Raw genomic sequence first — 21,865 nt, forward strand, 5'->3', positions numbered from 1 at the left:
GGACATGTTAAAGGTACCGTTGCGTTATTATTATTTACACCAGGGCAGAATTCGACCCTCTCTAGCAGGGTTGCCCTTTTAGAAGCGGACGTAGATTTCCTCTGATCTCTAGCAGTCGTTGGGTCTTTTGTGTTGGATGCTGGTTTATTCCTTGCATTCTTGCTTGTTGTGGCTCGCCAGCTGGCAGCAGAGTCGGACAGTGAGGAGGTTGGGGAGGAACATGGGCCAGTCCTGGGGGCTGGGGAAAGCTCGGACAAGGTCTCTGCGTCGGAGGCAGAGAGGGAGTTAGGCGGCAGTGAGGCAGAGGAACAGCTGGAGCCCGTTCCCAGTGTGTGCAGAGCTGCCAGAAGACAAGAACAACTCAGAAAGCAGGGGCGACTCTAGAGTAAAGCCACACCTTGGAGGTGATTGGCCCCTCCCATAGGAAATAAAAAGAGGTTTTGCCAGTAATCCCTGCCTCCTGCTTGTTAAGGGAGCCTAGGTCAGAACATTGTTATAGATAAATCCAACAATGAAGGCTGGAATTTTCCAACTAACTAACTGTATCACAACATCACGTCTAAACAATGACCATATGCTTCTCTCCCCTTTAAGGCCCACTCTGATCTCATAATCCCAGAGAATCTCCTTGGAATCCCTTTGGAAGTTTCGATTGCCCTGAAAGATTCCTCTTCAAATGCTTTATTCTGGTTTTACAGAAAAAGCGCTCCCAACCTTTGACCTCTCTGTTGTCTTTTTTTTTTTTCCTTTCTTCCTTTTAGCCATCTTCAACATTCTGGGCTTACCCGTGACACAGTGTCCTCTTGGCTTGAGCAAGGACGGACTCCCTTTAGGCATCCAGGTGGTGGCCGGACCCAATAATGACCACTTGACCTTGGCCGTGGCACAATACTTGGAGAAGGCCTTTGGCGGCTGGGTTCCCCCCGGCCAATCCTAACACGAGTTTCCCCCGGGATCTGAAGACCAAACGGAGAAGAACGCTATCCTCATCTGTGAAATCTAGAGCTAGGTGTCTGGGCTTGAGGTTTTTGAAGGGCTGTGTCACCTTTCCTAACGCAACCCAAGGGGATAGACATCGGGCCATGAACGTGTTAGCTAGGTTAGATCGTTTGCCGGCAAAGCCAAAGTGATGAAGGAGTCCACTGGGTCTTCTCTTTGACTTCCTTGCTAGATTTTTTGAGGGGGGAGGATGCTGTCTCAGGGAAAAGCAAGGCTGAGAGAAAATGACGGGTGTTGTGAGGTGGACCCTTTTTGCCCTTCGTTGGTAGAAGTAGGATTTGGGTGTCCTCTGCTGCTGTTACTTCTTCTTCTTCTTCTTCTTTTTTGTGGGGCTGCTTAGAAAATAATATTAGACCAAGAGAGATCTTGATGGAATTGCATCCCTCTGATAGAAAGAACGGGAGGAACCAAGGTTCCCTTACTCGATTTGCACCGAGAAAAAGCCCTGCGACCTTGTCTTTGCTTCACCTCTTCGTGGACTTCTACTCAAGTGGAGGTTGATGTTGACGACGTCAGTGGGAGAATTTAATTTAATTTAATTAATCATATTTCTATGCCGCCCAACTCCCAAGGGAGAAGCGCAGAGCAGGAACCAAGCCCCCTGAAAGATGTGTTGATGGGCTCAGAAAACTTCTGGTTAAGAGTCTGATGTGGCTCAGTGTTTCTGCCTTAGGCACTTTCTTCTTCTTCTTCTTCTGTAGCAATCAGACATGGGTTCATAGAACCAGGAGTCCAAGTCATGCTTTATGTCGGCAAAAGGACTTTATCCTGTTTGATGGTTGATCCTTAACTGTGTTGCACGCACCACTTTATGGATTGGGGTGCCTGCAGTGGGACACGGTGGTCCCGTCCCTTGATTCTCGTGGGCCCACTAGGATGAAATATGTACTGCTGTCCTGACAAATCAATATAATGTAATGAATGTATTATTACCTGACCCTGGAGATCTGTAGTCTTGTTGATTTTTTAAAATTCGCTTTGAACCATTGTTATCTTTGAACACCATCTAAGGCAGTGATGGCGAACCTTTTCGGCACCATGTGCCCAAACTGGAACGCGTGTGTATGTGTTGTGACCCAGGTGCAAGTAAGTAGTGTTAGACGCAAACAGTTCCAAAACAAACAGACTTTATTAGAACAGCTGAGAATTAATTTATTCTCAGCGTAGTCCAAACTAAATCAAAACAAATTCTTCATAACACAAATTCTTCAGTCTAATCACCAACCTTGGTATAATTAGGCAAACTGCCAAAGGCTTCTCTTGGCAAAAGTTCAGAAGCAGAAGATGCCGACCAGAGATAAGTGCAGCAAGACAAGAACAAGTCTATCAACGTTGTTTTCCGACAAAGAGCCCAAGAGCCGTTGCTGGTCTTTTAAGCCTTATGGGAAGGGCCAATCATCTCTTGGCCTTACTCCTGAGTCGTCCTCTTTGCTTTAGCTGCTCTTGCCTTCTGGCAGCTCTTCTCATACGTGCACTAGGAACAGGCTCCTCCTGTTCCTCTGCCTCTCTACTGTCAGCCTCTGGAGGCTCCGGAGTCCGCACATCACTCCCACAGGGCCCTGGCCCCATCTCTGTCTCCGACGCAGAGCCCTCATCCGGGCCTTCCCCAGACTCCAGGACTGGCCCATGTTCTTCCTCAGCCTCATCGCTTTCCGACTCCGCTGCCAGCTCCGCAGGCTGCTGGCGAACCACAACAGTATGTATGTGCATGTGTGCGCTGGCCAGCTGGACTTTGGGTTTCCGGCATGCACGTGCATGCCAGCCAGCTGGTCCTCTCGCATGCTGGAGCACCGGAAACCTGAAGACCAGCTGGCTGGCACGCACATGCCTTTTTTTTGGCCATTTTTGGCCATTTTCAGGGCCGTTTTTGTGGGCCATTTTTGGGCCATTTTCTGGTGCTCCGGCTCCCGCGAAGACCAGTTGGAAACCAGAAGAACAGCTGGTGACAGCGCACATGCCCACAGAAAGGACACTACATGCCACCTTTGGCACGCATGCATAGGTTTGCCATCACGGATCTAATGCTATGATACCTGTCATGAGTCAAGTGGCTGAAACCTGCTCGTGGTTGAAGGTGTTGGGGAGGCCTGTTCTCAACTCTAGGCCTCTGTAAGTGTGTCAAGATGCGTTTCCAAGATCTGGTCACCCAAATGGAAGTGCTGTCCGAAGAGACCTTTCAGCATTTTACACTGGGGAAGTCAACTTTCGTTGGGGATTTTGAGGGTGTTCTCACAAAATGACTTCCAGGGTGGGCACCGCCAGCTGTAAACCACTTGCTTTCCAGAAGTCAAGCTGTTGAGGTTGGGTCATTTTGCCAGCAACTCGTAACTGACTGTTCTGTCCCCGTTCCACATGCACACACACCAACAGACGTTCAAGACTTAAAGACCAAACCAGCCGGCAAAATCCTTTTCCTTATGATAACGGAACTTGGCAACAACCTAGTGGCTGCCTGCCAAGAGTTTATTACTTACGAAGAGGAGAGATAACTTCTCCCCGCTTCTGGTACATCAAAGGAAACAGCTCAATAATTACGGTGTTAATCAAGTTCAGAGATAATCCAGCAAAGTCTATAGCAAAAGTCCGGCAATGCAGAATGGCGTGGAAGCTTTCAGCTTTGTTCATCACAAGGTTTGACTGGCCACCACGCTCCCTTTTATACCCTGTGGGGTGTGGTCCAGTGACTCAGCCTAATCTTGGGCACGCCTTTTCTTCTGTTGCGCGCGCTTATCTATGCGACGCTGGCATGGATCCAGCCAAGACTCATTACTGTCATCACTGTCCACCTGTGGCTGCGTGGACGTGCTTGGCCCCGGCCCTATCTCTTGCCCTTCGGCGGACGAAGGCATTGCCAAAGAGGAGGGTCCTGGAGAGAGAGGCCTTGCCAACTCCTCTCCTTCACTCTCGGAGTCCTCTCCTGCCGATGACACAGGCTCAGGTAATGGAGCCACAACACTGACCCCCTTGTCAAGCACGACGTATCAGGGGCCACATGTTAAAAATTCTAGATAAGGTGATTTATTGGCCATGCCCAGACAAAGAATCTAGTCAACTTGCAGTCAGCATTAAATTGGTGCTAGATAAGAGTCAATGAATATATCTGCTGAAAAAAACCCTTTGAGCGCATGCGCTAACTTCCCCCCAAAAAATAAGCCCTCCCCAAAAATATTTAAAAGCAGAGCTGGAAATCAGGTAAAATGGCAAGAGGAGCCCCATTTTTTACTACTGGTTCTATGGGCATGGCTTGGTAGGCGTGGAGTGATGTGGCTTGGTGGGTGTGGCAGGAGAAGGATACTGCAAAATCTCCATTCCCACCTCACTCCAGGGGAAGGATATTGCGAAATCTCCATTCCCTCCCCACTCCAGGGGAAAGATACTACAAATTCTCCATTCCCACCCCACTCCAGGGGAAGGATACTGCAAAAATCCCCATTCCCTCCCCACTCCTGAGGGAAGGATATTGGAAAATCTCCATTCCCACCCCACTCGGGGGCCAGCCAGAGGTGGCATTTGCCGGTTCTTCGAACCTCTTCAGCCAAAGAGGTTGTAGAAAAAATCCTTTTAAAAGGCTCTGATGATCCCAGCTGAGCCGCGCAATCATCAGAGCCTTTTACTTTTAAAAGCCTTTTTTTGGCCGAAGAAAAAATGCTTTTAAAAGTTTTTAAAAAAAGCCTCTGATGATCGTGCGGCTCAGCTGGGCATGGAGGGTGGACAGGGATTTTTGCTACCGTTTCTCCGAACCACCCGCCATCATCGCTACCGGATTGGGCGATCCAGTCTGAACCGGGAGCATTTCACCCCTGAATTATTCCCCTTGCAGGGTTAATCAAATCAACCTCTTCTTGTTTTGAAAGGATGCTGAAAAAAGTGTCATATGTTCAGAAATTTGTGCAATAGAGAACTCTGATGATTTCCCCACCCACCCTATAACTACCCTGTTTCCCCCAAAATAAGACATCCCCTGATAATAAGTCCAATAGGGCTTTTGAGCGCATGGCAATAAGGCCAAGGGCTTATTTCAGGGTCCAAAAAAATATAAGACAGGGTTTTATTTGTGGGGAAACACGGTATAAGTGTTGGGGATTTTTCCCCCTTTATAGATTGATTGTGCTTGTGTCTTCAAAGCTGCATTAGGATTGCTTCTGATAAAGTGAAATCTAAACAAACGTATCACGTGTTTAACAGGTGTTTTTTTGTTGAGGAGGAACATGGAAAACCATACTTCCACATCCCTGCCCTTGGACAGCTTTCTTTGATGCCCCATTTTTCCTTGAACTAGCCACAGCAGTAAAACGTGATTAAATACTTTTAATCTGAAGATGCCTGACATCCAGTAAAAAAGGATCAAATTGAAGACAGGACAGAGATGGATGTGATTATGGGCAAGGGAACTCAAGCATCATAAGGTACTCGAACACACCAGGTCAAGATGGATGAGGATTTGAGATCATCTGTCATTCTCCACTTCTCGCAGACGAGCCACAGATGCATGTCTAGAGAGAAAATGAGTCTTTTGACATTAGAGGATGACAAATGAGTTTCAAAAGAACTTCCATAACTTTTCTGAACAAGTTCAGGGAAGCTTTTGTCTAATTTCCTGCAATCAGAAACATTACAGAAAAGCAAACCCTGCCATAGGTGGGAGGAGGAGGAGGAGAAGGAGAAAAAGAAGAGAAGAAGGAGAAGAAGAAGGAGGAGGAGGAGGAGACAAAGGAGAAGGAAAAGGAAATGAAGGAGAAGAAGAAGGAGAAAAGAGGAGGACGAGAAGGAGGAGGAGGAGACGGAGAAGAAGAAGAAAAGGAGAAGAAGAAGAGGAGGAGAAGGAAATGAAGGAGAAGAAGAAGGAGAAGAAAAGAAGAAGAGAAGGAGGAGGAGGAGAAGGAGGACGAGACGAAGAAGGAGAAGGAGAAGAGGAGAAGGAGAAAGCTACCACAGCTGAACTTTGAGGCAGATGTTTGGAGTTCAGCTACCAAATGAAGCAGAGTTGGATTCCCATATGAAGAAATAGAGATGTGTGGTCTCCTAAAGAGCCCCCACCCCGTTAAATCATTAGATCCAAGATCTAATGATCAAATCCCACTGTAGCCAGAAGTGTGGGATGGAGAGAAACAAGAGATGGCAGATGCTAATTTTGGGTCATCCAAGCCAGAGGTGAAATCTACTTACCTTCGCTACCAGTTCAGGCATGCTCCCGTGCGGGAGCACACACATGCTATGTATCTTCTGCACATGCATAGATGGTTAAAAAACAGGACGTAATGACGTCCTGGTGGGTGGATGGAGTCTCCCGCTGCAGGAATTACCGGTTAGGCGAGTCGGATAGAACCGTGGGAGGGGAGGGGGAATATCACCACTAATCCAACCACAATACGGATCTTCCAATATTGTTTGTTCATTTTTTAATAACACATTTTGGGAACACCCACACACTCACACACAGACAGACACAGACACGCTAATTAGACATAGGGTGTCAGGCGCAAAAGATCAGTACCACAGGCTAAGTTGCAATTCAGAAAGATTTATTAGTCAAGCCTATACGAGCCGCAGTGGCGCAGTGGTTAGAGTGCAATGCTGCAGGCTGTTTCTGTTGACTGCCAGCTGCCTGCAATTTAGCAGTTCAAATCTCATCAGGTTCAAGGTTGACTCAGCCTTTCATCCTTCCGAGCAGTGGTGGGTTCCTCCCGGTTTGGCCCGGTTCCACCGAGCCGGTAGATGACGTCTACCGAACTGGTTCCACTGAGCTGGTGACAATATGACGTCACCGAACTGGTTCTGCCCCTCCCCCCTGCCCCTCCCCCACGTTATTCTTACCTTTTATTTGGCCCCACCCCCAATCTATTGCTGCCTCCTGAGTCCCAGTTGATCTGCTAGAAGGAAAAAAGGCTGTTTAAACTCTTGCCATGGGGCTTCAAAGGGCCGCCCTACAGCTGATCAGTGGTAAAAGGCAGTGTGGCGGTTGACCGGTGCCTGCAAAAACAAATGAGTAGATCAGCGCCTGCAAAAATAAATGGGTAGACCAATGCCTGCAAAAACAGATGAGTAGACCGGTGCCTCCAAAAACAAATGAGTAGACCGGTACAGCTCTGCAAGCAGTTAAAAGCCTGGTAGACCAGTGCCTCTGCTAAATCCTAAAGAATTGTCACATGACCATCAAGCCACGCCCACAAAATAAGCCACACCCACAGAACTGGTAGTAAAAAAATTTAGAACCCACCCCTGCTTCCGAGGTGAGTAAAATGAGGACCCAATAGGCTGATTCTGTAAACCGCTTAGAGAGGACTATAAAGCACTGTAAAGCGGTATATAAGTCTAAGTGCTATTGTTATAAGAATCTAGGCAAGGAACAGCACTAAGTTAGTGCTAGATAAGGGTCAATGGAATTCAAGAGGAGAGGGACTTGGATCTTTTGTGGCAGTGGTAAGATAAGATGGTTATCTTTGCTTTTCTGATAGTAGTAAGAAGGATATGATTCTTGAGCAGGTGGAACTCAATGCCAACCAATCAGCATTTGTTCAGGAGGAAAAAAATTTCAAGATGGCAATCTGTGAAACCCAGAATCCCAATTCAAGCATTTCATACAACTTGGTGAAGGTTTTGTTTTCTAAAAAAAATGATGCTGTATAACAAAATGGAGGTTTCATGTTTGGAGAAAGTGGGCCTGTAAATGTCACAACTTGGAATGGGAGAAGGATTAGTGAGATGTGGGATAACCATTTGTCTGAAGTGGTGTAGGGTTTCCTGCCTAAGCAGGGGGTTAGACTAGAACGGGGGACAGCAACCTGCAGCTCTGGAGCCGCATGTGACTCTTTCACCCCTCTGCTGCAGCTCCCTGTCACTCAAAATATGCGTCACAACCGCCAATGTGCGACCCCCGCCGGCACACGATTTATTGAGCTTTCCAACCCCTGGTTGGCCAACCATGGATAAATCCAAGCAAAGAAAAGTTTCAGAAGAAAACAGAATGTTTACTTCAACTACATATGCTACCACTCAAGAAATAGTCAGGCACGGGAAGGGTTTTGTGGCTCCCGGTGTTTTCTTTTCTGTGGGAGACAGATCCAAATGGCTCTATGAGTGTTTAACGTTGCAGACCCCTGGATTAGAAGACCTCCAAGCTCCCTTCCAACTCTGTTATTCTATTCTATTCTTTGCGTTATTGTTGAAAGATTGTGCTGCAATTGGGTACTTTCTAGTGTAGGGGTCTGCGATCTTAAATATTCAAAAAGCCATTTGGACCCGATCCCACAGAAAAGAAAACACCGGGAGCCACAAAACCTGGGTGGACGTGGCCAACTCGATGTCACTCACTTCCACCCGTCACATGACCCCCCCAAGCCACGCCTACCTAGCCGGTCATTAGGGCAAAGAACCAGTTGTTAAAAAACACCAGGAACGACAAAATCCTTTTGACATATCTCTCTCTCCCCTCCGTCCCTCTGCCCCTCTCTCTCTCTCTGTATCTCTCTATATCTTTCTCTCTCTCTCTCCCCCTCTCTCTGTATCTCTCTGTCTCTGCCCTGGCCACTTCTCCCATCCCCCGCTGTCACCCTCAGGCCAGGTGAGGAGTGACTGGGAGGGTCTGGGAGAAGGAGGCCAGCCAGTGGTGGGATCACCTGACAGGGAGCCACAGCAGAGGGCCCAAAGAGCCACATGTGGCTCCAGAGCCGCAGGTTGCTGACTCCTGTTCTAATGCATAGATCTGAACATTATTTTGCCACCTCCCTCGAATCCTGGAACTAGGCAAAAAATTTGGCTTCGGATCAAAGTTCAGGGTTGGAAAAAGATATTCCAGGGTAGAGCCATGCCTTTCAGAAAGGAATATGGATTAGGAATTCTACAACTCTTAGAGACGCATAGTTTCTAGTTTTTTTTAAAAAAACAAACAAAACAAAACTAGAATATAAATAAAGTTAAACTAAAGACAACATTTGTTTAAATCAATCAACAGCAAAGAGGTCCGCATTTTGTAATGCAATGAAGATTCTGGGGATGATACTTAACTGCTATGATACGTCGATACCAGTGAAGTTCAGAATTGTTCGGGCAACGTGTTTTTTTTTACCGTTAGATTGTGTGGATGCGAAAGCTGCACTTTGAAGAAACAAGATAGAACGAGCAATTCAACTTTGATGCTAGAGAAGCAGCCTGGAAAACAAACACAGAGCAAATCCTCTATAATTCTCACAGGAAACACTAATGATGAAGGCAATATAATATTTTGGATGTCTCATGCGGAGACACACTTTCCAATTAATCATTGTTGGAAAAGTCAATGGAAAAAAGAGGAAGAAACAAAAGAGCAGCAAAGACATCACCATTAGCAGACCTAAAAGGCCATATTGAAGACAGATCATTCTGGAGAAATATCCGAAGAATGATCACGAACAGTAACGCAATCAATCCATCAACGGAAGCCAACAAAGGCAGTCAATTAATGTCTTCCGGAAGTGATCAAGGCTAAGCCCTTCTATAGAATCACATCTCAGTTACAACAGTGGTGATATCTGGAGCCTACACTCTTCTAACAAACCCTCCTTATACCTCCTTAGGCGTCATTTCACACCTCTACCTGTTGTGGGATCAGTTGAAGGATTATTGGTTCCAGCGAAGCTTTATTAAGAAGTGGGACTTAAATAGATCACTAAGGAAGAGATATTAGAAGGATGTTCCTCCTTTTGTTTTTAGGAAAGGGAAGATGATTTTTGCACAGAAGTAGTATGTGAAATTGAGCGAGTCCAGAGGTATTTCACGTGAAGAGTCCTCCACTCCTCTGCTCACAACAGAATACGTTATGCCACCAGGCATGAAATTTGTTTGTTTGTTTGTTTGTTTGTTTGTTTGTTTGTTTGTTTGTTTGTTTGTTCGTTCATTCATTCATTCATTCATTCATTTATCAACAAGTACAGGGAAACAAGTAACTGTATAGACATAGACATGGACACATGAAAAAAAATTGGCACAAATAAAAGGATATAAATAGGCAAAACATAGCCATATAGAATGATTACCTATAAATGGGGGCAATAGGACAGGGATGGTAGGCACGCTGGTGCGCTTATGCACGCCCCCTTTACGGACCTCTTAAGAAACATGAAAGGTCCATGGTAGACAGTTTAAGGTAAAAGGTATGGGGGTTAGAGAAACTAACAACAGGATCAGGTAGAGGTAAATTTTGGGCTTAAACAATTTAGAACTACGCCGCCTTCGGACTGACCTAAGCGTAGTTCACAAAATTATCTGCTACAACATCCTACCTGTCAATGACTACTTCAGCTTCAACCACAACAATACTCGAGCACACAATAGATACAAATTTAAGGTAAACGGCTCCAAACTCGATGGCAGGAAATACGACTTCAGCAACAGAGTGGTCAGTGCCTGGAATGCACTACCTGACTCGGTGGTTACATCCCCAAACCCCCCAAAACTTTAACCTTAGACTGTCTACTGTTGACCTCACCCAGTAGTGGGATTCAAGTAATTTAACAACCGGTTCTCTGCCCTAATGATTTCTTCCCACAACCAGTTTGCCAAACTGCTCAGAAAGTTAACAACCGGTTCTCCCGAATTGGTGCGAACTGGCTGAATCCCACCACTGACCTCACCCCCATTCCTAAGAGGTCCGTAAAAGGAGGCGTGCATAAGCGCACCAGCGTGCCTACCGTCCCTGTCCTACCGTCCCCCATTTATTCGTATCCATTTCCTGTGTTCATATTCATGTTTATACTTATGTCTATTATCTCGTACGTATGACAAACTAAATAAATAAATCAATAAGATAATAACAATGTAAAAAGGAAATGCTGATTAGTTACTCATACCTAAAAGAAGCTTATATCCATTTCACTTTCAGTTCCCATTCAGCCCAGGCCAAAACCATCCATTTTCACAAACATTTGACGTCAATGGACTCTTTCTATTTCCAAGTTTATTTCCAATATTTATTAAGGGCTACCTGTTCAAGCGATGATACAATTGAAGCAACAAAAGGGGGAGGGTGAAAACGATGCACCAGGAGGATGACAAAATGTGCAATAAGGGCTTGTTGGTTTGTCACTGAAGTGGATGGATGGCTTGGACAACGAGAGTCATTTGCAAGTTGATGATAACGTATTGATCCTGCAGAGATAGATGGACCGAGAAAGTATAAAAGGAGGTCCCTTCTGCTCGTGATTCTCGCGACTGATCCAAGCTGCAAAGGCATCAGAAAGAAACAGAGATGCATCCCCAGATATTGTATGTCCTGTTGATGCTTTCAGCAGGCTGCTGTATGAATGCTTACCCAGTTTATCCAGATATCGATGGCATGCAAGGTAAGGAGCTTTGCTTATCATGAATCCGAATTTCGTATTAGCTTTCAAGTGCAGAAGCTGTAACAAGAACCTGTTGGATCAAGGTCTTCCCCCATTGGCTGCCCTCCATCTGGGGATTTGTTCTTCCAAGACATTCTGGAGGATGATAGGTAGGGGAAGATGGGCCTTGGGCGCTCTCTGGTTTGTGAAAGTGTCCATGAATTTGGGGGGTCTATAAATTAGATTAAGGGACACAGTGGCTAAGACCGCTGAGCTTGTCGATCGAAAGGTCGGCAGTTCAGCAGTTCGAATCCCTAGTGCTGCGTAACGGGGTGAGCTCCCGTTAATTGTCCCAGCTTCTGCCAACCTAGCAGTTCGAAAGCATGTAAAAAATGCAAGTAGAAAAATAGAGACTACCTTTGGTGGGAAGGTAACAGTGTTCTGTATGCCTTTGGCATTTAGTCATGCCGGTCACATGACCACGGAGACGTCTTCGGACAGCGCTGGGTCTTCGGCTTTGAAACGGAGATGAGCACTGCCCCCTAGAGTCGGGAACAACTAGCACATATGTGCGAGGGGAACCTTTACCTTTACCTTATAAATTAGATTATAACTTCGGTATTGTACAACCAAGTCCCACGTAGGAGAACTAAAGCCAGGCTCCAGGCTTTGTCTACTTCAGCTATAAAGTTATCTAATTCAATGATCTATTATTAAAATATATGGATGAATAATAGCTTCATGGGAAAATACCTTGTGGTTGTCTACCCAAAGTTCTTGCATTGTAAAACATAACAAGATGACCTGAGCCAGAAAAATCTGAGGGGTTTTATAGTGGTTCTGGACTCCGTGTGAAATTTTCTTTGGATTCTTCCAGATGAAGAAAATTAGCTTAAATTTATCCCAGCCTTTGGTCCTTCATGGAGCTGATTTCTGACTTGGGTTGATATCAGTGGTGGGTTTCAAAAAATTTTACTACCGGTTCTGTGGGTGTGGCTTGGTGGGTGTGGCGTGGCGTGGCTTGGTGGGCATGGCAGGAGAAGGATACTGCAAAATCTCCATTCCCTCTCCAATCCAGGAGAAGGTTACTGCAAAATCCCCATTTCCTCCCAATCAGCTGGGACTTGGGAGGCAGAGAATAGATGGGGGCACTACTCCGAACTACTCAAAATTTCCACTACCGGTTCTCCAGAACTGGTCAGAACCTGCTGAAACCCACCTCTGCTTGGTATTGTTACCAAGACATTATTTCCTGATAATACCATCAGCCCAAAATAGAGTCCTTAGTTTCTGTTTTTAGTATTGTCCATTTTTTTTTTAAAAAAAATTATTTATATGCCGTCCTTCTCCGGAGACTCAGGGCGGCTTACAATGCGCTAAGCAATAGCCTTCATACTTTTGTATATTTATACAAAGTCATCTTATTGCCCCCACAAACTGGGTCCTCAATTTACCTACCTTAGAAAGGATGGAAGGCTGAGTCAATCTTGAGCCTGGCGAGATTCGAACCTGCAGTAATTGCAGGCAGCTGCTCTTAATAACAGGGTGCTTTAGACCACTGTACTACCAAGGCTCATTTGTGTACTGGTCTGTCTACTTCTCCTTAAGATTGTGTGTAGAGTTGGAAACCATCCCACCCCATCACTTCTGCTCAGATTTTGTGCCTACAGATTTTAACTTGGTAGACAATACAATGAGCTTCGTACCTGATGATGTACCTTCTATTGGGCTTCGTCAACCTCGGAACATGAATTCTGATCACTCTGTTCTGGAAGAAGAAACTCATCAGATCCAGAAAGGTGGATGGTGGAATGGTTAGTGAAGATGAATGGTTTACCATCCTCATCTTTTCCTTTCCTACTCCCCTTCATCGTGACAATGCACGTAATGTGTTGAGCAGGATTGCATCTTAACCTCGGTCCTCATTGCATTTCTATCTTCAGTATTCAGTTTTTTTTTTCTAAGGACATCCTTAATGCATAATTCGTTTTCTCTTTACTGGAGGAAAACCAGGAAGCGTTTCCATACCGGATATAATTAGCTATTTATTTGTACATGTCTTTCTACACTACAGCATAAAAACCACTTATGAAGTACTTTCGCTTCTGCTCTTACGTTTTTCAGGTTCTTACAGTTACTCTTACAACTAAAAAATGAATCAATATATGAAAGGAATGGAGTTTGATTTAATTTATCCAGGGAGATCTGAACTGATGCCTGAGATTGTGTTCTCTTCCAACTCTGCTAATCTGTATGCCATTTTTTAAAGTCAATAATAAATCTGAGAATGTCCGTCCTCCCAATCTACTCTGCTATGTTCTTACGCACAATGTTGATCTTAGATACGATAACTGCATGATTATTAACAAGGAACTCAATTCAGCTTGTTTGTGTTCATAGTAGTCAGTCCATCCATTTAAAATATATATGTCTTTAATTGTGTTTGGATGGAGCCGTTCCTAATGATACAGAGCAGAATTGTTCAATCAATTCATCTTGGTTTTCCAAGACTTTATTTACTAATAAGAACATAATTTTATGAAACCTTCTCGATAAACAGTACGCATTCGGATGCAGTCATAACCAAGATGAATAGAGCCATGGATTTCTTGAAATTTGCATTAATGTAACAGTAGTGGGCTAACTCAAATGTCATCTAATTGTACCAATTTCCAGGAGCTCTTCATCACTGTATGGAGCAACTTCAAAAAATCAGATGCTGACCCAGGCTTCCCAAGAGCATGAAGCAGACTCCTTGTCCTGACAACCCCCCCCCCCCTTTTTTATTAAGTTACTGTGAATTCCTCTCATTCACATCCAGCAAAGTCTTTCAAGGGAGAATTTACAGTCACAGACCTTATCTGGCTTGGAGAGCTGCCAGGCTGATATCTTCAAAACTTGGCAATGAGTCACGAACCAATTAAGCGAACTAATTGTCTCCTGCAAACTCCCCTCCCCTTTCGCTCTTTTTTATTCCCTATGGGAGGGACCATTCACCGTCCACCTGTGGCTTTACTCCTGAGTCGACCCTTGTTCCTTAGCTGTTCCCTTCTCCTGGCAGTTCTGTGCATGCACACACTGGGAACAGGCTCCAGCTGTTCTTCTGCCCCACTGATATCCGACTCTGAAGGCAGCTGACAACTGTCAGACGGCCCTGGACCCCTCTCTGCCTCTGATGCAGAGCACCCATCATAGCCTTCCCCAGACTCCAGGACTGGTGCATGTTCCTCCCCAACCTCCTCACTGTCCGAATCTGCTGCCAGCTCTGTTGGCCGCTGGCAGGCCACAACACAGCAATCAAAAAATGTTTGAGAAAAAAAAATCAGAATGCAATCAGGAATCCAGAGGCTTAAAGGAGAAAGAGAAAGGAGACAGCAGGCATTCACATTCAAATCTATTCAAATCTGATGCATAGATCATAAGATGTTCCACTAATATTGCCCTCCTTTTCTTCGCCCTCCTTTGTTCTTCCAAATTACCACGCAACATTTCAATGGTGTAAATTTTCATTTTTCTCTCTTTCTTCTTCCCTGTTTTGGGAGATAACTATTTCTAGATCTTTTTATCTCTTTGTAGGAGGAAAGGAACCAAGCCAGGATGATGCCCCTTCAAATCTGGTGAGCATTCTAGGCAGTCTGTCCAATTTCTTGTGTGTAAAAAGGACTAATTTACAGAACGTACACATCTGCTGTATGCACAGACCAAGTTATTGCCCGAGGCTACTGAATAAGGCTGAACTTGTCCAATTCATTTTTCTTCATTTTCTCATTCTTTCCGATCACAAAGTTTATTTCCTTCGGTCTCCTTTGGATCTGAAGGCTTTTTAAAACTGAAAAAAAAAAAAAGCATGATCATCTGTATAAAATTCTGTGCATATTTCTCCAAGTTGGTGTTTCCTCACTTGCAAGATTAGCCAGCAGTTCATGAGTTTGACAGATAATTCAACTCAAACCCCCCCTTCATGTCTGCAAAACATATTTTCACCAAAGATGCACCATTTGTTGATGGAACACATTGCAAAATTCAGAGTAGTGCAAATTCTGAAGAATGTTTCTCCTGTAACCAAGAGGTTATAATAAGAGGTTAGAGTGGAACAACCTGCCTTCAGAAGTTGTGAATGCTCCAACACTTTAGTTTTAAAGAAGTTTTAAAGAAGAGACTGGATAACCATTTGTCTGAAGTAGTGTAGGGTATCCTGCCTAAGGAGGGGGTTGGATTAGAAGACCTCCGAGGTCTGTTCTGTTCTGTCCTCTCCTCTCCTCTCCTCTCCTCTCCTCTCCTCTCCTCTCCTCTCCTCTCCTCTCCTCTCCTTCTATTCTATTCTATTCTATTCTATTCTATTCTATTCTATTCTATTCTATTCTATTCTATTCTATTCTATTCTATTCTATTCTATTCTATTCTATTCTATTCTTCAGGTTTAGCAGGCTCATTTCCCCCAATAAGCCATTGGTCATCGTAGCAATGTTATTATTATTATTATTATTATTATTATTATTATTATTATTATTATTATTATTATTATTATTATTATTATTATTTAGATTGAAGATGTCAAGACAATACTATGGAAATTGGAAGCTGCAGATAAGCTCCGGACTCAAGCTTTTGTCAAAGCGGATCAGTCTCCTCAGAAACCAAACAAAAGAGGTGAGCTATCTTTGGGCCTCAATCTCCTTCTCCAACGGAGCTGAGTTCAATCGCTGACGACTTCATGGACAACTCCCTGAGATGGTTTGTCATTGCTTTCTTGCAGGATGGGTTTTTTTCCCTCTCTTCCAGCTCCCTAAATTAGTCTTCAGCTCTTGGACTTCCTGGCGGTCTCCCATCCAGACACTAACAAATGCTGATCTTGCTTAGTTTTTTGAGATCAGCCAAAATTAGCTTGGTTCTTACCCCAGTTGAAGAACTCTGTGGCCCATATAGAACAACGATGGGCAATCCATAGATTACCCACCCTGAAGCTTACTTAGGTAAAGGTTCCCCTCGCACGTACGTACTAGTCGTTCCTGATTCTAGGGGGCGGTGCTCATCTCCGTTTCAAAGCCGAAGAGCCAGCGCTGTCCGAAGACATCTCCGTGGTCATGTGGCCTGCATGACTAAATGCCAAAGATGCACGGAACACTGTTACCTTCCCACCAAAGGTGGTCCCTATTTTTCTCCTTGCATTTTTTTTAAAAAAATTCATTTTTATTTAATTTATTTTAAATACAAGTAATGAAAACAATACGAACATATACATACACATCTAAATACAAAAGAAAAAAAAAGAAAAATATTACAAATAATACAGTGCACCCCCACCCCGGAGGCTATTCCCCCCCCCCCCGTATATTTCTTCTTCTATAACAGCTAAAAAATATACAATATATTCTAACTGTGCCTTTATCCCCTCCAAAACAGCATATATTCTTGAGTAGATTTATCCCCTTTGCCTTCCACCAAGACTGATTTTATAAAATCCCCCCATATTTCATTATAATTGTTCGTTTTAATCATCCCTTTTTAAAATTTAATTTCTGTTGTTAGTTTATCGTTTGTTGCCATGTTCCAAATTTCATTATACCATTCATTTCTTTGAATATCCCAATTTCGTCCCCAGTATTTAGCCATCACTAATATAGCTGCCATTATCGTGCTGTTACCTTCCCTATTTTTCTACTCACATTTTTTATGAGCTTTTGAACTGATAGGTTGGCAGAAGCTGGGACATGTGGTAGGTTTCAAATTTTTTTACTACCGGTTCTGTGGGTGTGGCTTGGTGGGCATGGCATGGCTTGGTGGGCGTGGCAGGGGAAGGATACTGTAAAATCTCCATTCCCTCCCCAATCCAGGGGAAGGTTACTGCAAAATCCCCATTTCCTCCTGATCAGCTGGGACTCAGGAGGCAGAGAATAGATGGGGATGGGGCCAGTCAGAGGTGGTATTTACCGGTTCTCCGAACTTTCTCAAAATTTCCGCTACCGGTTTTCCAGAACTGGTCAGAACCTGCTGAAACCTCACCTAACGGGAGCTTACTTGCAGACCCCCCAAAGAATCTTGCTATTGTAGCACAAGCAAAACATTTGCATTGGGGAGATTTTTTTTTAAATCAATTCTTAAAAATAAGAGTGGAAAGGAAGTTCTACGCCCCTGAAGTGAAACGACGCATGTTTCCTTTAAAAAAAAAAAATGCCCCAAACAAGCACATAGAGCTGCCAACTATTTATTACTCCTGTAGTAGAACCTACACTTGATTGCTAGAGGGACATAGGGTGATGCGTATATCATGCCTTCATCAGCGTTGATCTCGCTGTTGCAATCTTGCGAGATCTGGCCATGAATGATGTGCATGGGCTTTTAATGTTTTAAAATGTTTTTATAATGTTTTTAAATAATTTTTTCTATGTTCATTGTTCACATTATTTTTTGCTGTAAGCCGCCCAGAGTCCCTTGGGAGTTGGGCGACATAGAAATGCGATAAATTAAATTAAATTAAATCACGTAAGTGATGGGACTGACGTATTGGATCAGACGTCATGACTGCCTTACGTTCATTGCGCCATCTGCTCAATGAGATTGTGACTCATGCATTGTCACTCTGATGTCATTGCAGATTGACACGGACACAATTGAGTGGTTTCACTTTTTACCCACAGTTAACAATTTTGGTGCAGGGGAGGTGACTTCATGGATGGAAACACATCCGACACGAATGAGGATAAGATTGGGGGGAGAATTCAGGGGGATTTGATTGCTTTGATTTATTTTCTCCTTCACGTTTATTGTTTGTCTTCTTTTGAATGAATTACATCTTTTGATCGATACAGTCTAATCACAGGAGTCATTTCATCTTGTCTCCTTTATTTCTGTGTTTGATTGCTAAATTAGCCTGCTTTTATTCCTTGTTTTTTTTTTAAATAATATTTATTAAATTTCCAACATATAAAACACACAATACAAAAAACACAACAAAAAGAAAAACAAAGACAAAGACACAGCAAAAATTTAACACTAATGACAGCTTCTCCATATCGGTATCTCTATCATAGCAAAACATATTTACAAGGATTCTAATTCTATATATCTCTATCTTAAATTACATCCTTATTTAAATTATAGTAACATCTATTCACAATTCAGTTCCATATCCTATATTTCTTCAACAGTTTTACCTTCTACATATTATATTTAACAGATTATCTCTTAGATTTTATGTTTGCTTTCAAGCCAGGAATACCATCTGTTCCAAATTTGATAGCGCTCGTTTCTTCCCTCTCCTTCATTTCCATAGACAGTCTATCCATTTCTGCACAATCGTATTTTTTTTAAATTATAATTTGGTCTGGAGGAATATCTGATTGTTTCCAATTTTTGTGCTAGGACAATTCTACTTGCGGTTAATATAAGTAATGTTATATATTGTAATTTTTTCTCCATTTTCCGTTCAAAAATGCCCAAAAGGAATAGTTGCTTTGATTTATATCTCCCCCTAGGAAGGTTTCCTCTATCATAATGTCCCCCCGCGCCCGATCTGTGGACTCCAATCCCCATAATTCTCAGCCAACCAGAGTGAAAAGTAGTTAGAGGGGGAAAAAAGAATTTATAATACTGCAATTATAATAGCAGAAGCCTTCTGAAGGAAGAGAAACACAGACTGTTCCTTGCTGTTCATTAATTTCTTCTTTTTTCAGCTTGTTTCTGGAAGTATTGTGTCACCAACTGAACTTGGGGAACAGCTGTGCCTTGTCTGCTCAAACTGCAATTTCCACCCCCCACCCCCAAGAGAACATCTTCAGATCAAGCCTTCCAGAAAGTGGCTTTCACTTTTGCAGCCACTCGTCACTTCCCCATCTAATCTGTCATGTGGGTCATGATTCAATATTTTGCATTGCCCTGTAAATAAAACACTTCCTGATCTCTGTGAGTTTCAGTTTGCTTCCTGTTTCTTCAGCGATGTTTTAGTTTTACTGGGTAGGGGACTCCCTCTTCTTTGTGGCTACCCTTGAGATATTGGAACACTGCTATCACGTCTCCCCTAGTCCTTCTTTTCATCAAACTAGACATACCCAGTTCCTGAAACTGTTCTTCATATGTTTTAGCCTCCAGTCCCCTAATCATCTTGGTTGCTCTTCTCTGCACTCTTTCTAGAGTCTCCACATCTTTTTTACATCTTGGTGACCAAAACTGGATGCAGGAGTCCAAGTGTGGCCTTATCAAGGCATCATAAAGTGGTAGTAACACTTCAGGTGATCTTGATTCTCTATCCCTCTGTTGATGCAGCCTAGAACTGTGTTGGCTTTTTTAGCAGCTGCAGCACACGGCTGGCTCAAGATAAGCATATTTTCAGAAATACGGATTTGATTAAAAAGCAGAAGCTTCTGTGATCCTACAGCTTATTTCGTCAAATACAGGGCTCCATGTATCTGATGAATGCTTGTAAAATGTAGGTCCTCCCCATTGGATGAAGAGAGTCGTAGTTGGTGAAAGTTTATGCTTTCAACAAAATTTATTTCTCTGAAAAGATGCGGCCAGGGACCTTCTGATTTGTGGCTACCAAAGCCTAGCAGGGCTCTCCTCCTGGAACTTTAACTACCATATTTTTCGGAGTATGAGACGCACCTTTCCCCCCCCCCCCCTCCCAAAAGAGGCTGAAAATTTGGATGCGTCTTATACTCCGAAGGTAGCTTTTTCGAAGCTTTTTTTCAGCCCTAACGAGGCGATAATGAGGCACTAGCCAGCGATCTTCCCAGCTTTGCCTGCTCCCTCAACTCTCCGGCTGTGCTTTAAGGAGGCGCTAGTGAGTGAAGCGATCTCCATGCTTTGCTCCGACTCTCAGCTGTTCTTTAGAAGCTTTTCTTCAGCCCTAACTAGGCGCTAGCTGAGTGAAGCGATCTTCCCAGCTTTGCCTGCTCCCTCGACACTCCGTTGTTCTGTAAGGAGGCGCTAGTGAGTGAAGTGATCTCCATGCTTTGCTCTGACTCTCAGCTGTTCTTTAGAAGCTTTTCTTCAGCCCTAACTAGGCGCTAGCCGATTGAAGTGATCTCCCCGTGCTTTGCCTGCTTTTCTCATTGCTGCTTCCTCTCAGCTGTGCCTTAGAAGCTGTTTTTTTTATCCCCAAGCAGGGGATAAAAATCCAGCAAACTAATGTGCTGAAGCTGACCAAACTAAGGTCGCTAGCCAGATGAATACCTGGTAGGAAGATTTCCTCCCCCCCCCATTTTCCTCCTCAAAAACTAAGCTGCATTTTATACTCCGGTGCGTCCTATACTCCGAAAAATACAGTATTCATTTTTAATGAGCCAAACTTGGAATTTGCAAACTGAAGCTTCTTTCTCACAGACAGTGGGAGATAAGAGTTAATTTTGTTTATCTTTTATATCTCTTTTCCAACCCATAATAGAAACAGTTCCATATTCTATCATTCTCTATCTCTTCCCTATCTTTAATCCTTAAAGTCAATCTATTCATTTCTGCACAGCTTTATGAAAGCTTTATGGTTATATTTAAAAATTTGATAGGCAAAATTTTGTTTTAGTAAGGAGATATTAAAATGGTTTGTATAAAGATGAAGATAGAAGAAAGTTCCCTTTTTGGAAGAAGAAGAAGAAGAACGACTGAAGATAACACCGAGATGTCACAGGGACGGGGCGACAGATGTACTAAATGTTTGTTTGTTTTTATAAAAAATAATAAAAAGTTATATACAGAAAAAAAAGATTTAATTTTGTTTCTTGGAAGAGGAGAAAGAAAGCAAAGTTCAACAACCTTCCTGACAGATTTATGGAAGAATATTTCTATTCTTTTTCTCCTTCCTGCTCTACCCATTTTGTAAATATCGGGGTGGGGTGAGGTTATCCTGAGTTTTTTTTTTAAGAAGAAAACTATTCAGAATGAAGAGGGCATTATAGGGGAAAGGCTGCCTTACACAATCTTGGTTTGAGATTTCTCAAACCCTATTTGCATCCAATCTTAAGCAATTTCTATAATAGTGAGCCTCAAAAGAGTTATGTTATTTCTCGAAGTCTATGGAAATTCTCAGTCATTTCAGGTCATGGTTGTCTTTCAAAAGGCAACTGGACTTTTTTTTTTCCCCTTGAAGACATTTTGCTTCTCATCCAAGAAGCTTCTTCAGTTCTGACTGAATGGTGGAGAATGGAAGGATTGACATTCCTTGCCGTTATCACTCAGGGAGAGTACTAATGACCAGATGACTGCAAAGGAATATCAATCTTTCCATTCAGGGCCGGGTTTCAAAACCCATCGCTACCGGTTTGCTCGTGGGTGCATGCGCGCATGCGCAGAAGCATCCGGTTGGGTGGGCGGAGCCTTCTGCTGCTGCTGCTGCTGCTACCGGTTCTCCCGATCCGGGTTGAACCGGTTGCAACCCACCACTGCTTCCATTCTCCACCATTCAGTCAGAACTGAAGAAGCTTCTTGGATGAGAAGCAGTGGTGGCGGTGGCAGGAGGCTCTGCCCACCAGCTGTTGTGGCTCCGACCCCTGAGCCCCTCTTATCGGAGGAAGAAGGCTCCGAAAGGGAAGGAGAGGAGTTGGCCGGGCCTCCGTCTCCAGGACCCTCCTCTCTGGCAA

General features: G+C 43.7%; 1 protein-coding gene across 3 annotated transcripts in view; it reads left to right on the forward strand.

The window, feature by feature from the left end:
- The window catches only part of FAAH2 (fatty acid amide hydrolase 2), a 44,778-nt gene extending 32,995 nt beyond the window's left edge, over positions 1 to 11,783 (forward strand). Inside the window, exons 11-12 of one of the 3 annotated variants that reach the window (XR_011600879.1) lie at positions 11,128 to 11,315; positions 11,757 to 11,783. Coding sequence is in view for 2 of the 3 variants with exons in the window: in XM_070952113.1 (XP_070808214.1) it covers positions 762 to 937 (176 nt within the window). In the remaining variant the exon portion in view is untranslated. Of the gene's footprint in view, positions 1 to 761; positions 1,944 to 9,070; positions 9,996 to 11,127; positions 11,316 to 11,756 lie in introns of those variants that run through there. The other 2 variants (XM_070952114.1, XM_070952113.1) reach the window with 2 other exon arrangements.
- Positions 11,784 to 21,865: the final 10,082 nt, after the last annotated feature.

This window comes from Pituophis catenifer, unplaced genomic scaffold (genome assembly GCF_029215685.1).
Source record: "Pituophis catenifer annectens isolate HBS135680 unplaced genomic scaffold, rPitCat1.0.hap2 SCAF_11, whole genome shotgun sequence".
Classification (NCBI taxonomy): Eukaryota; Metazoa; Chordata; class Lepidosauria; order Squamata; family Colubridae; genus Pituophis; species Pituophis catenifer.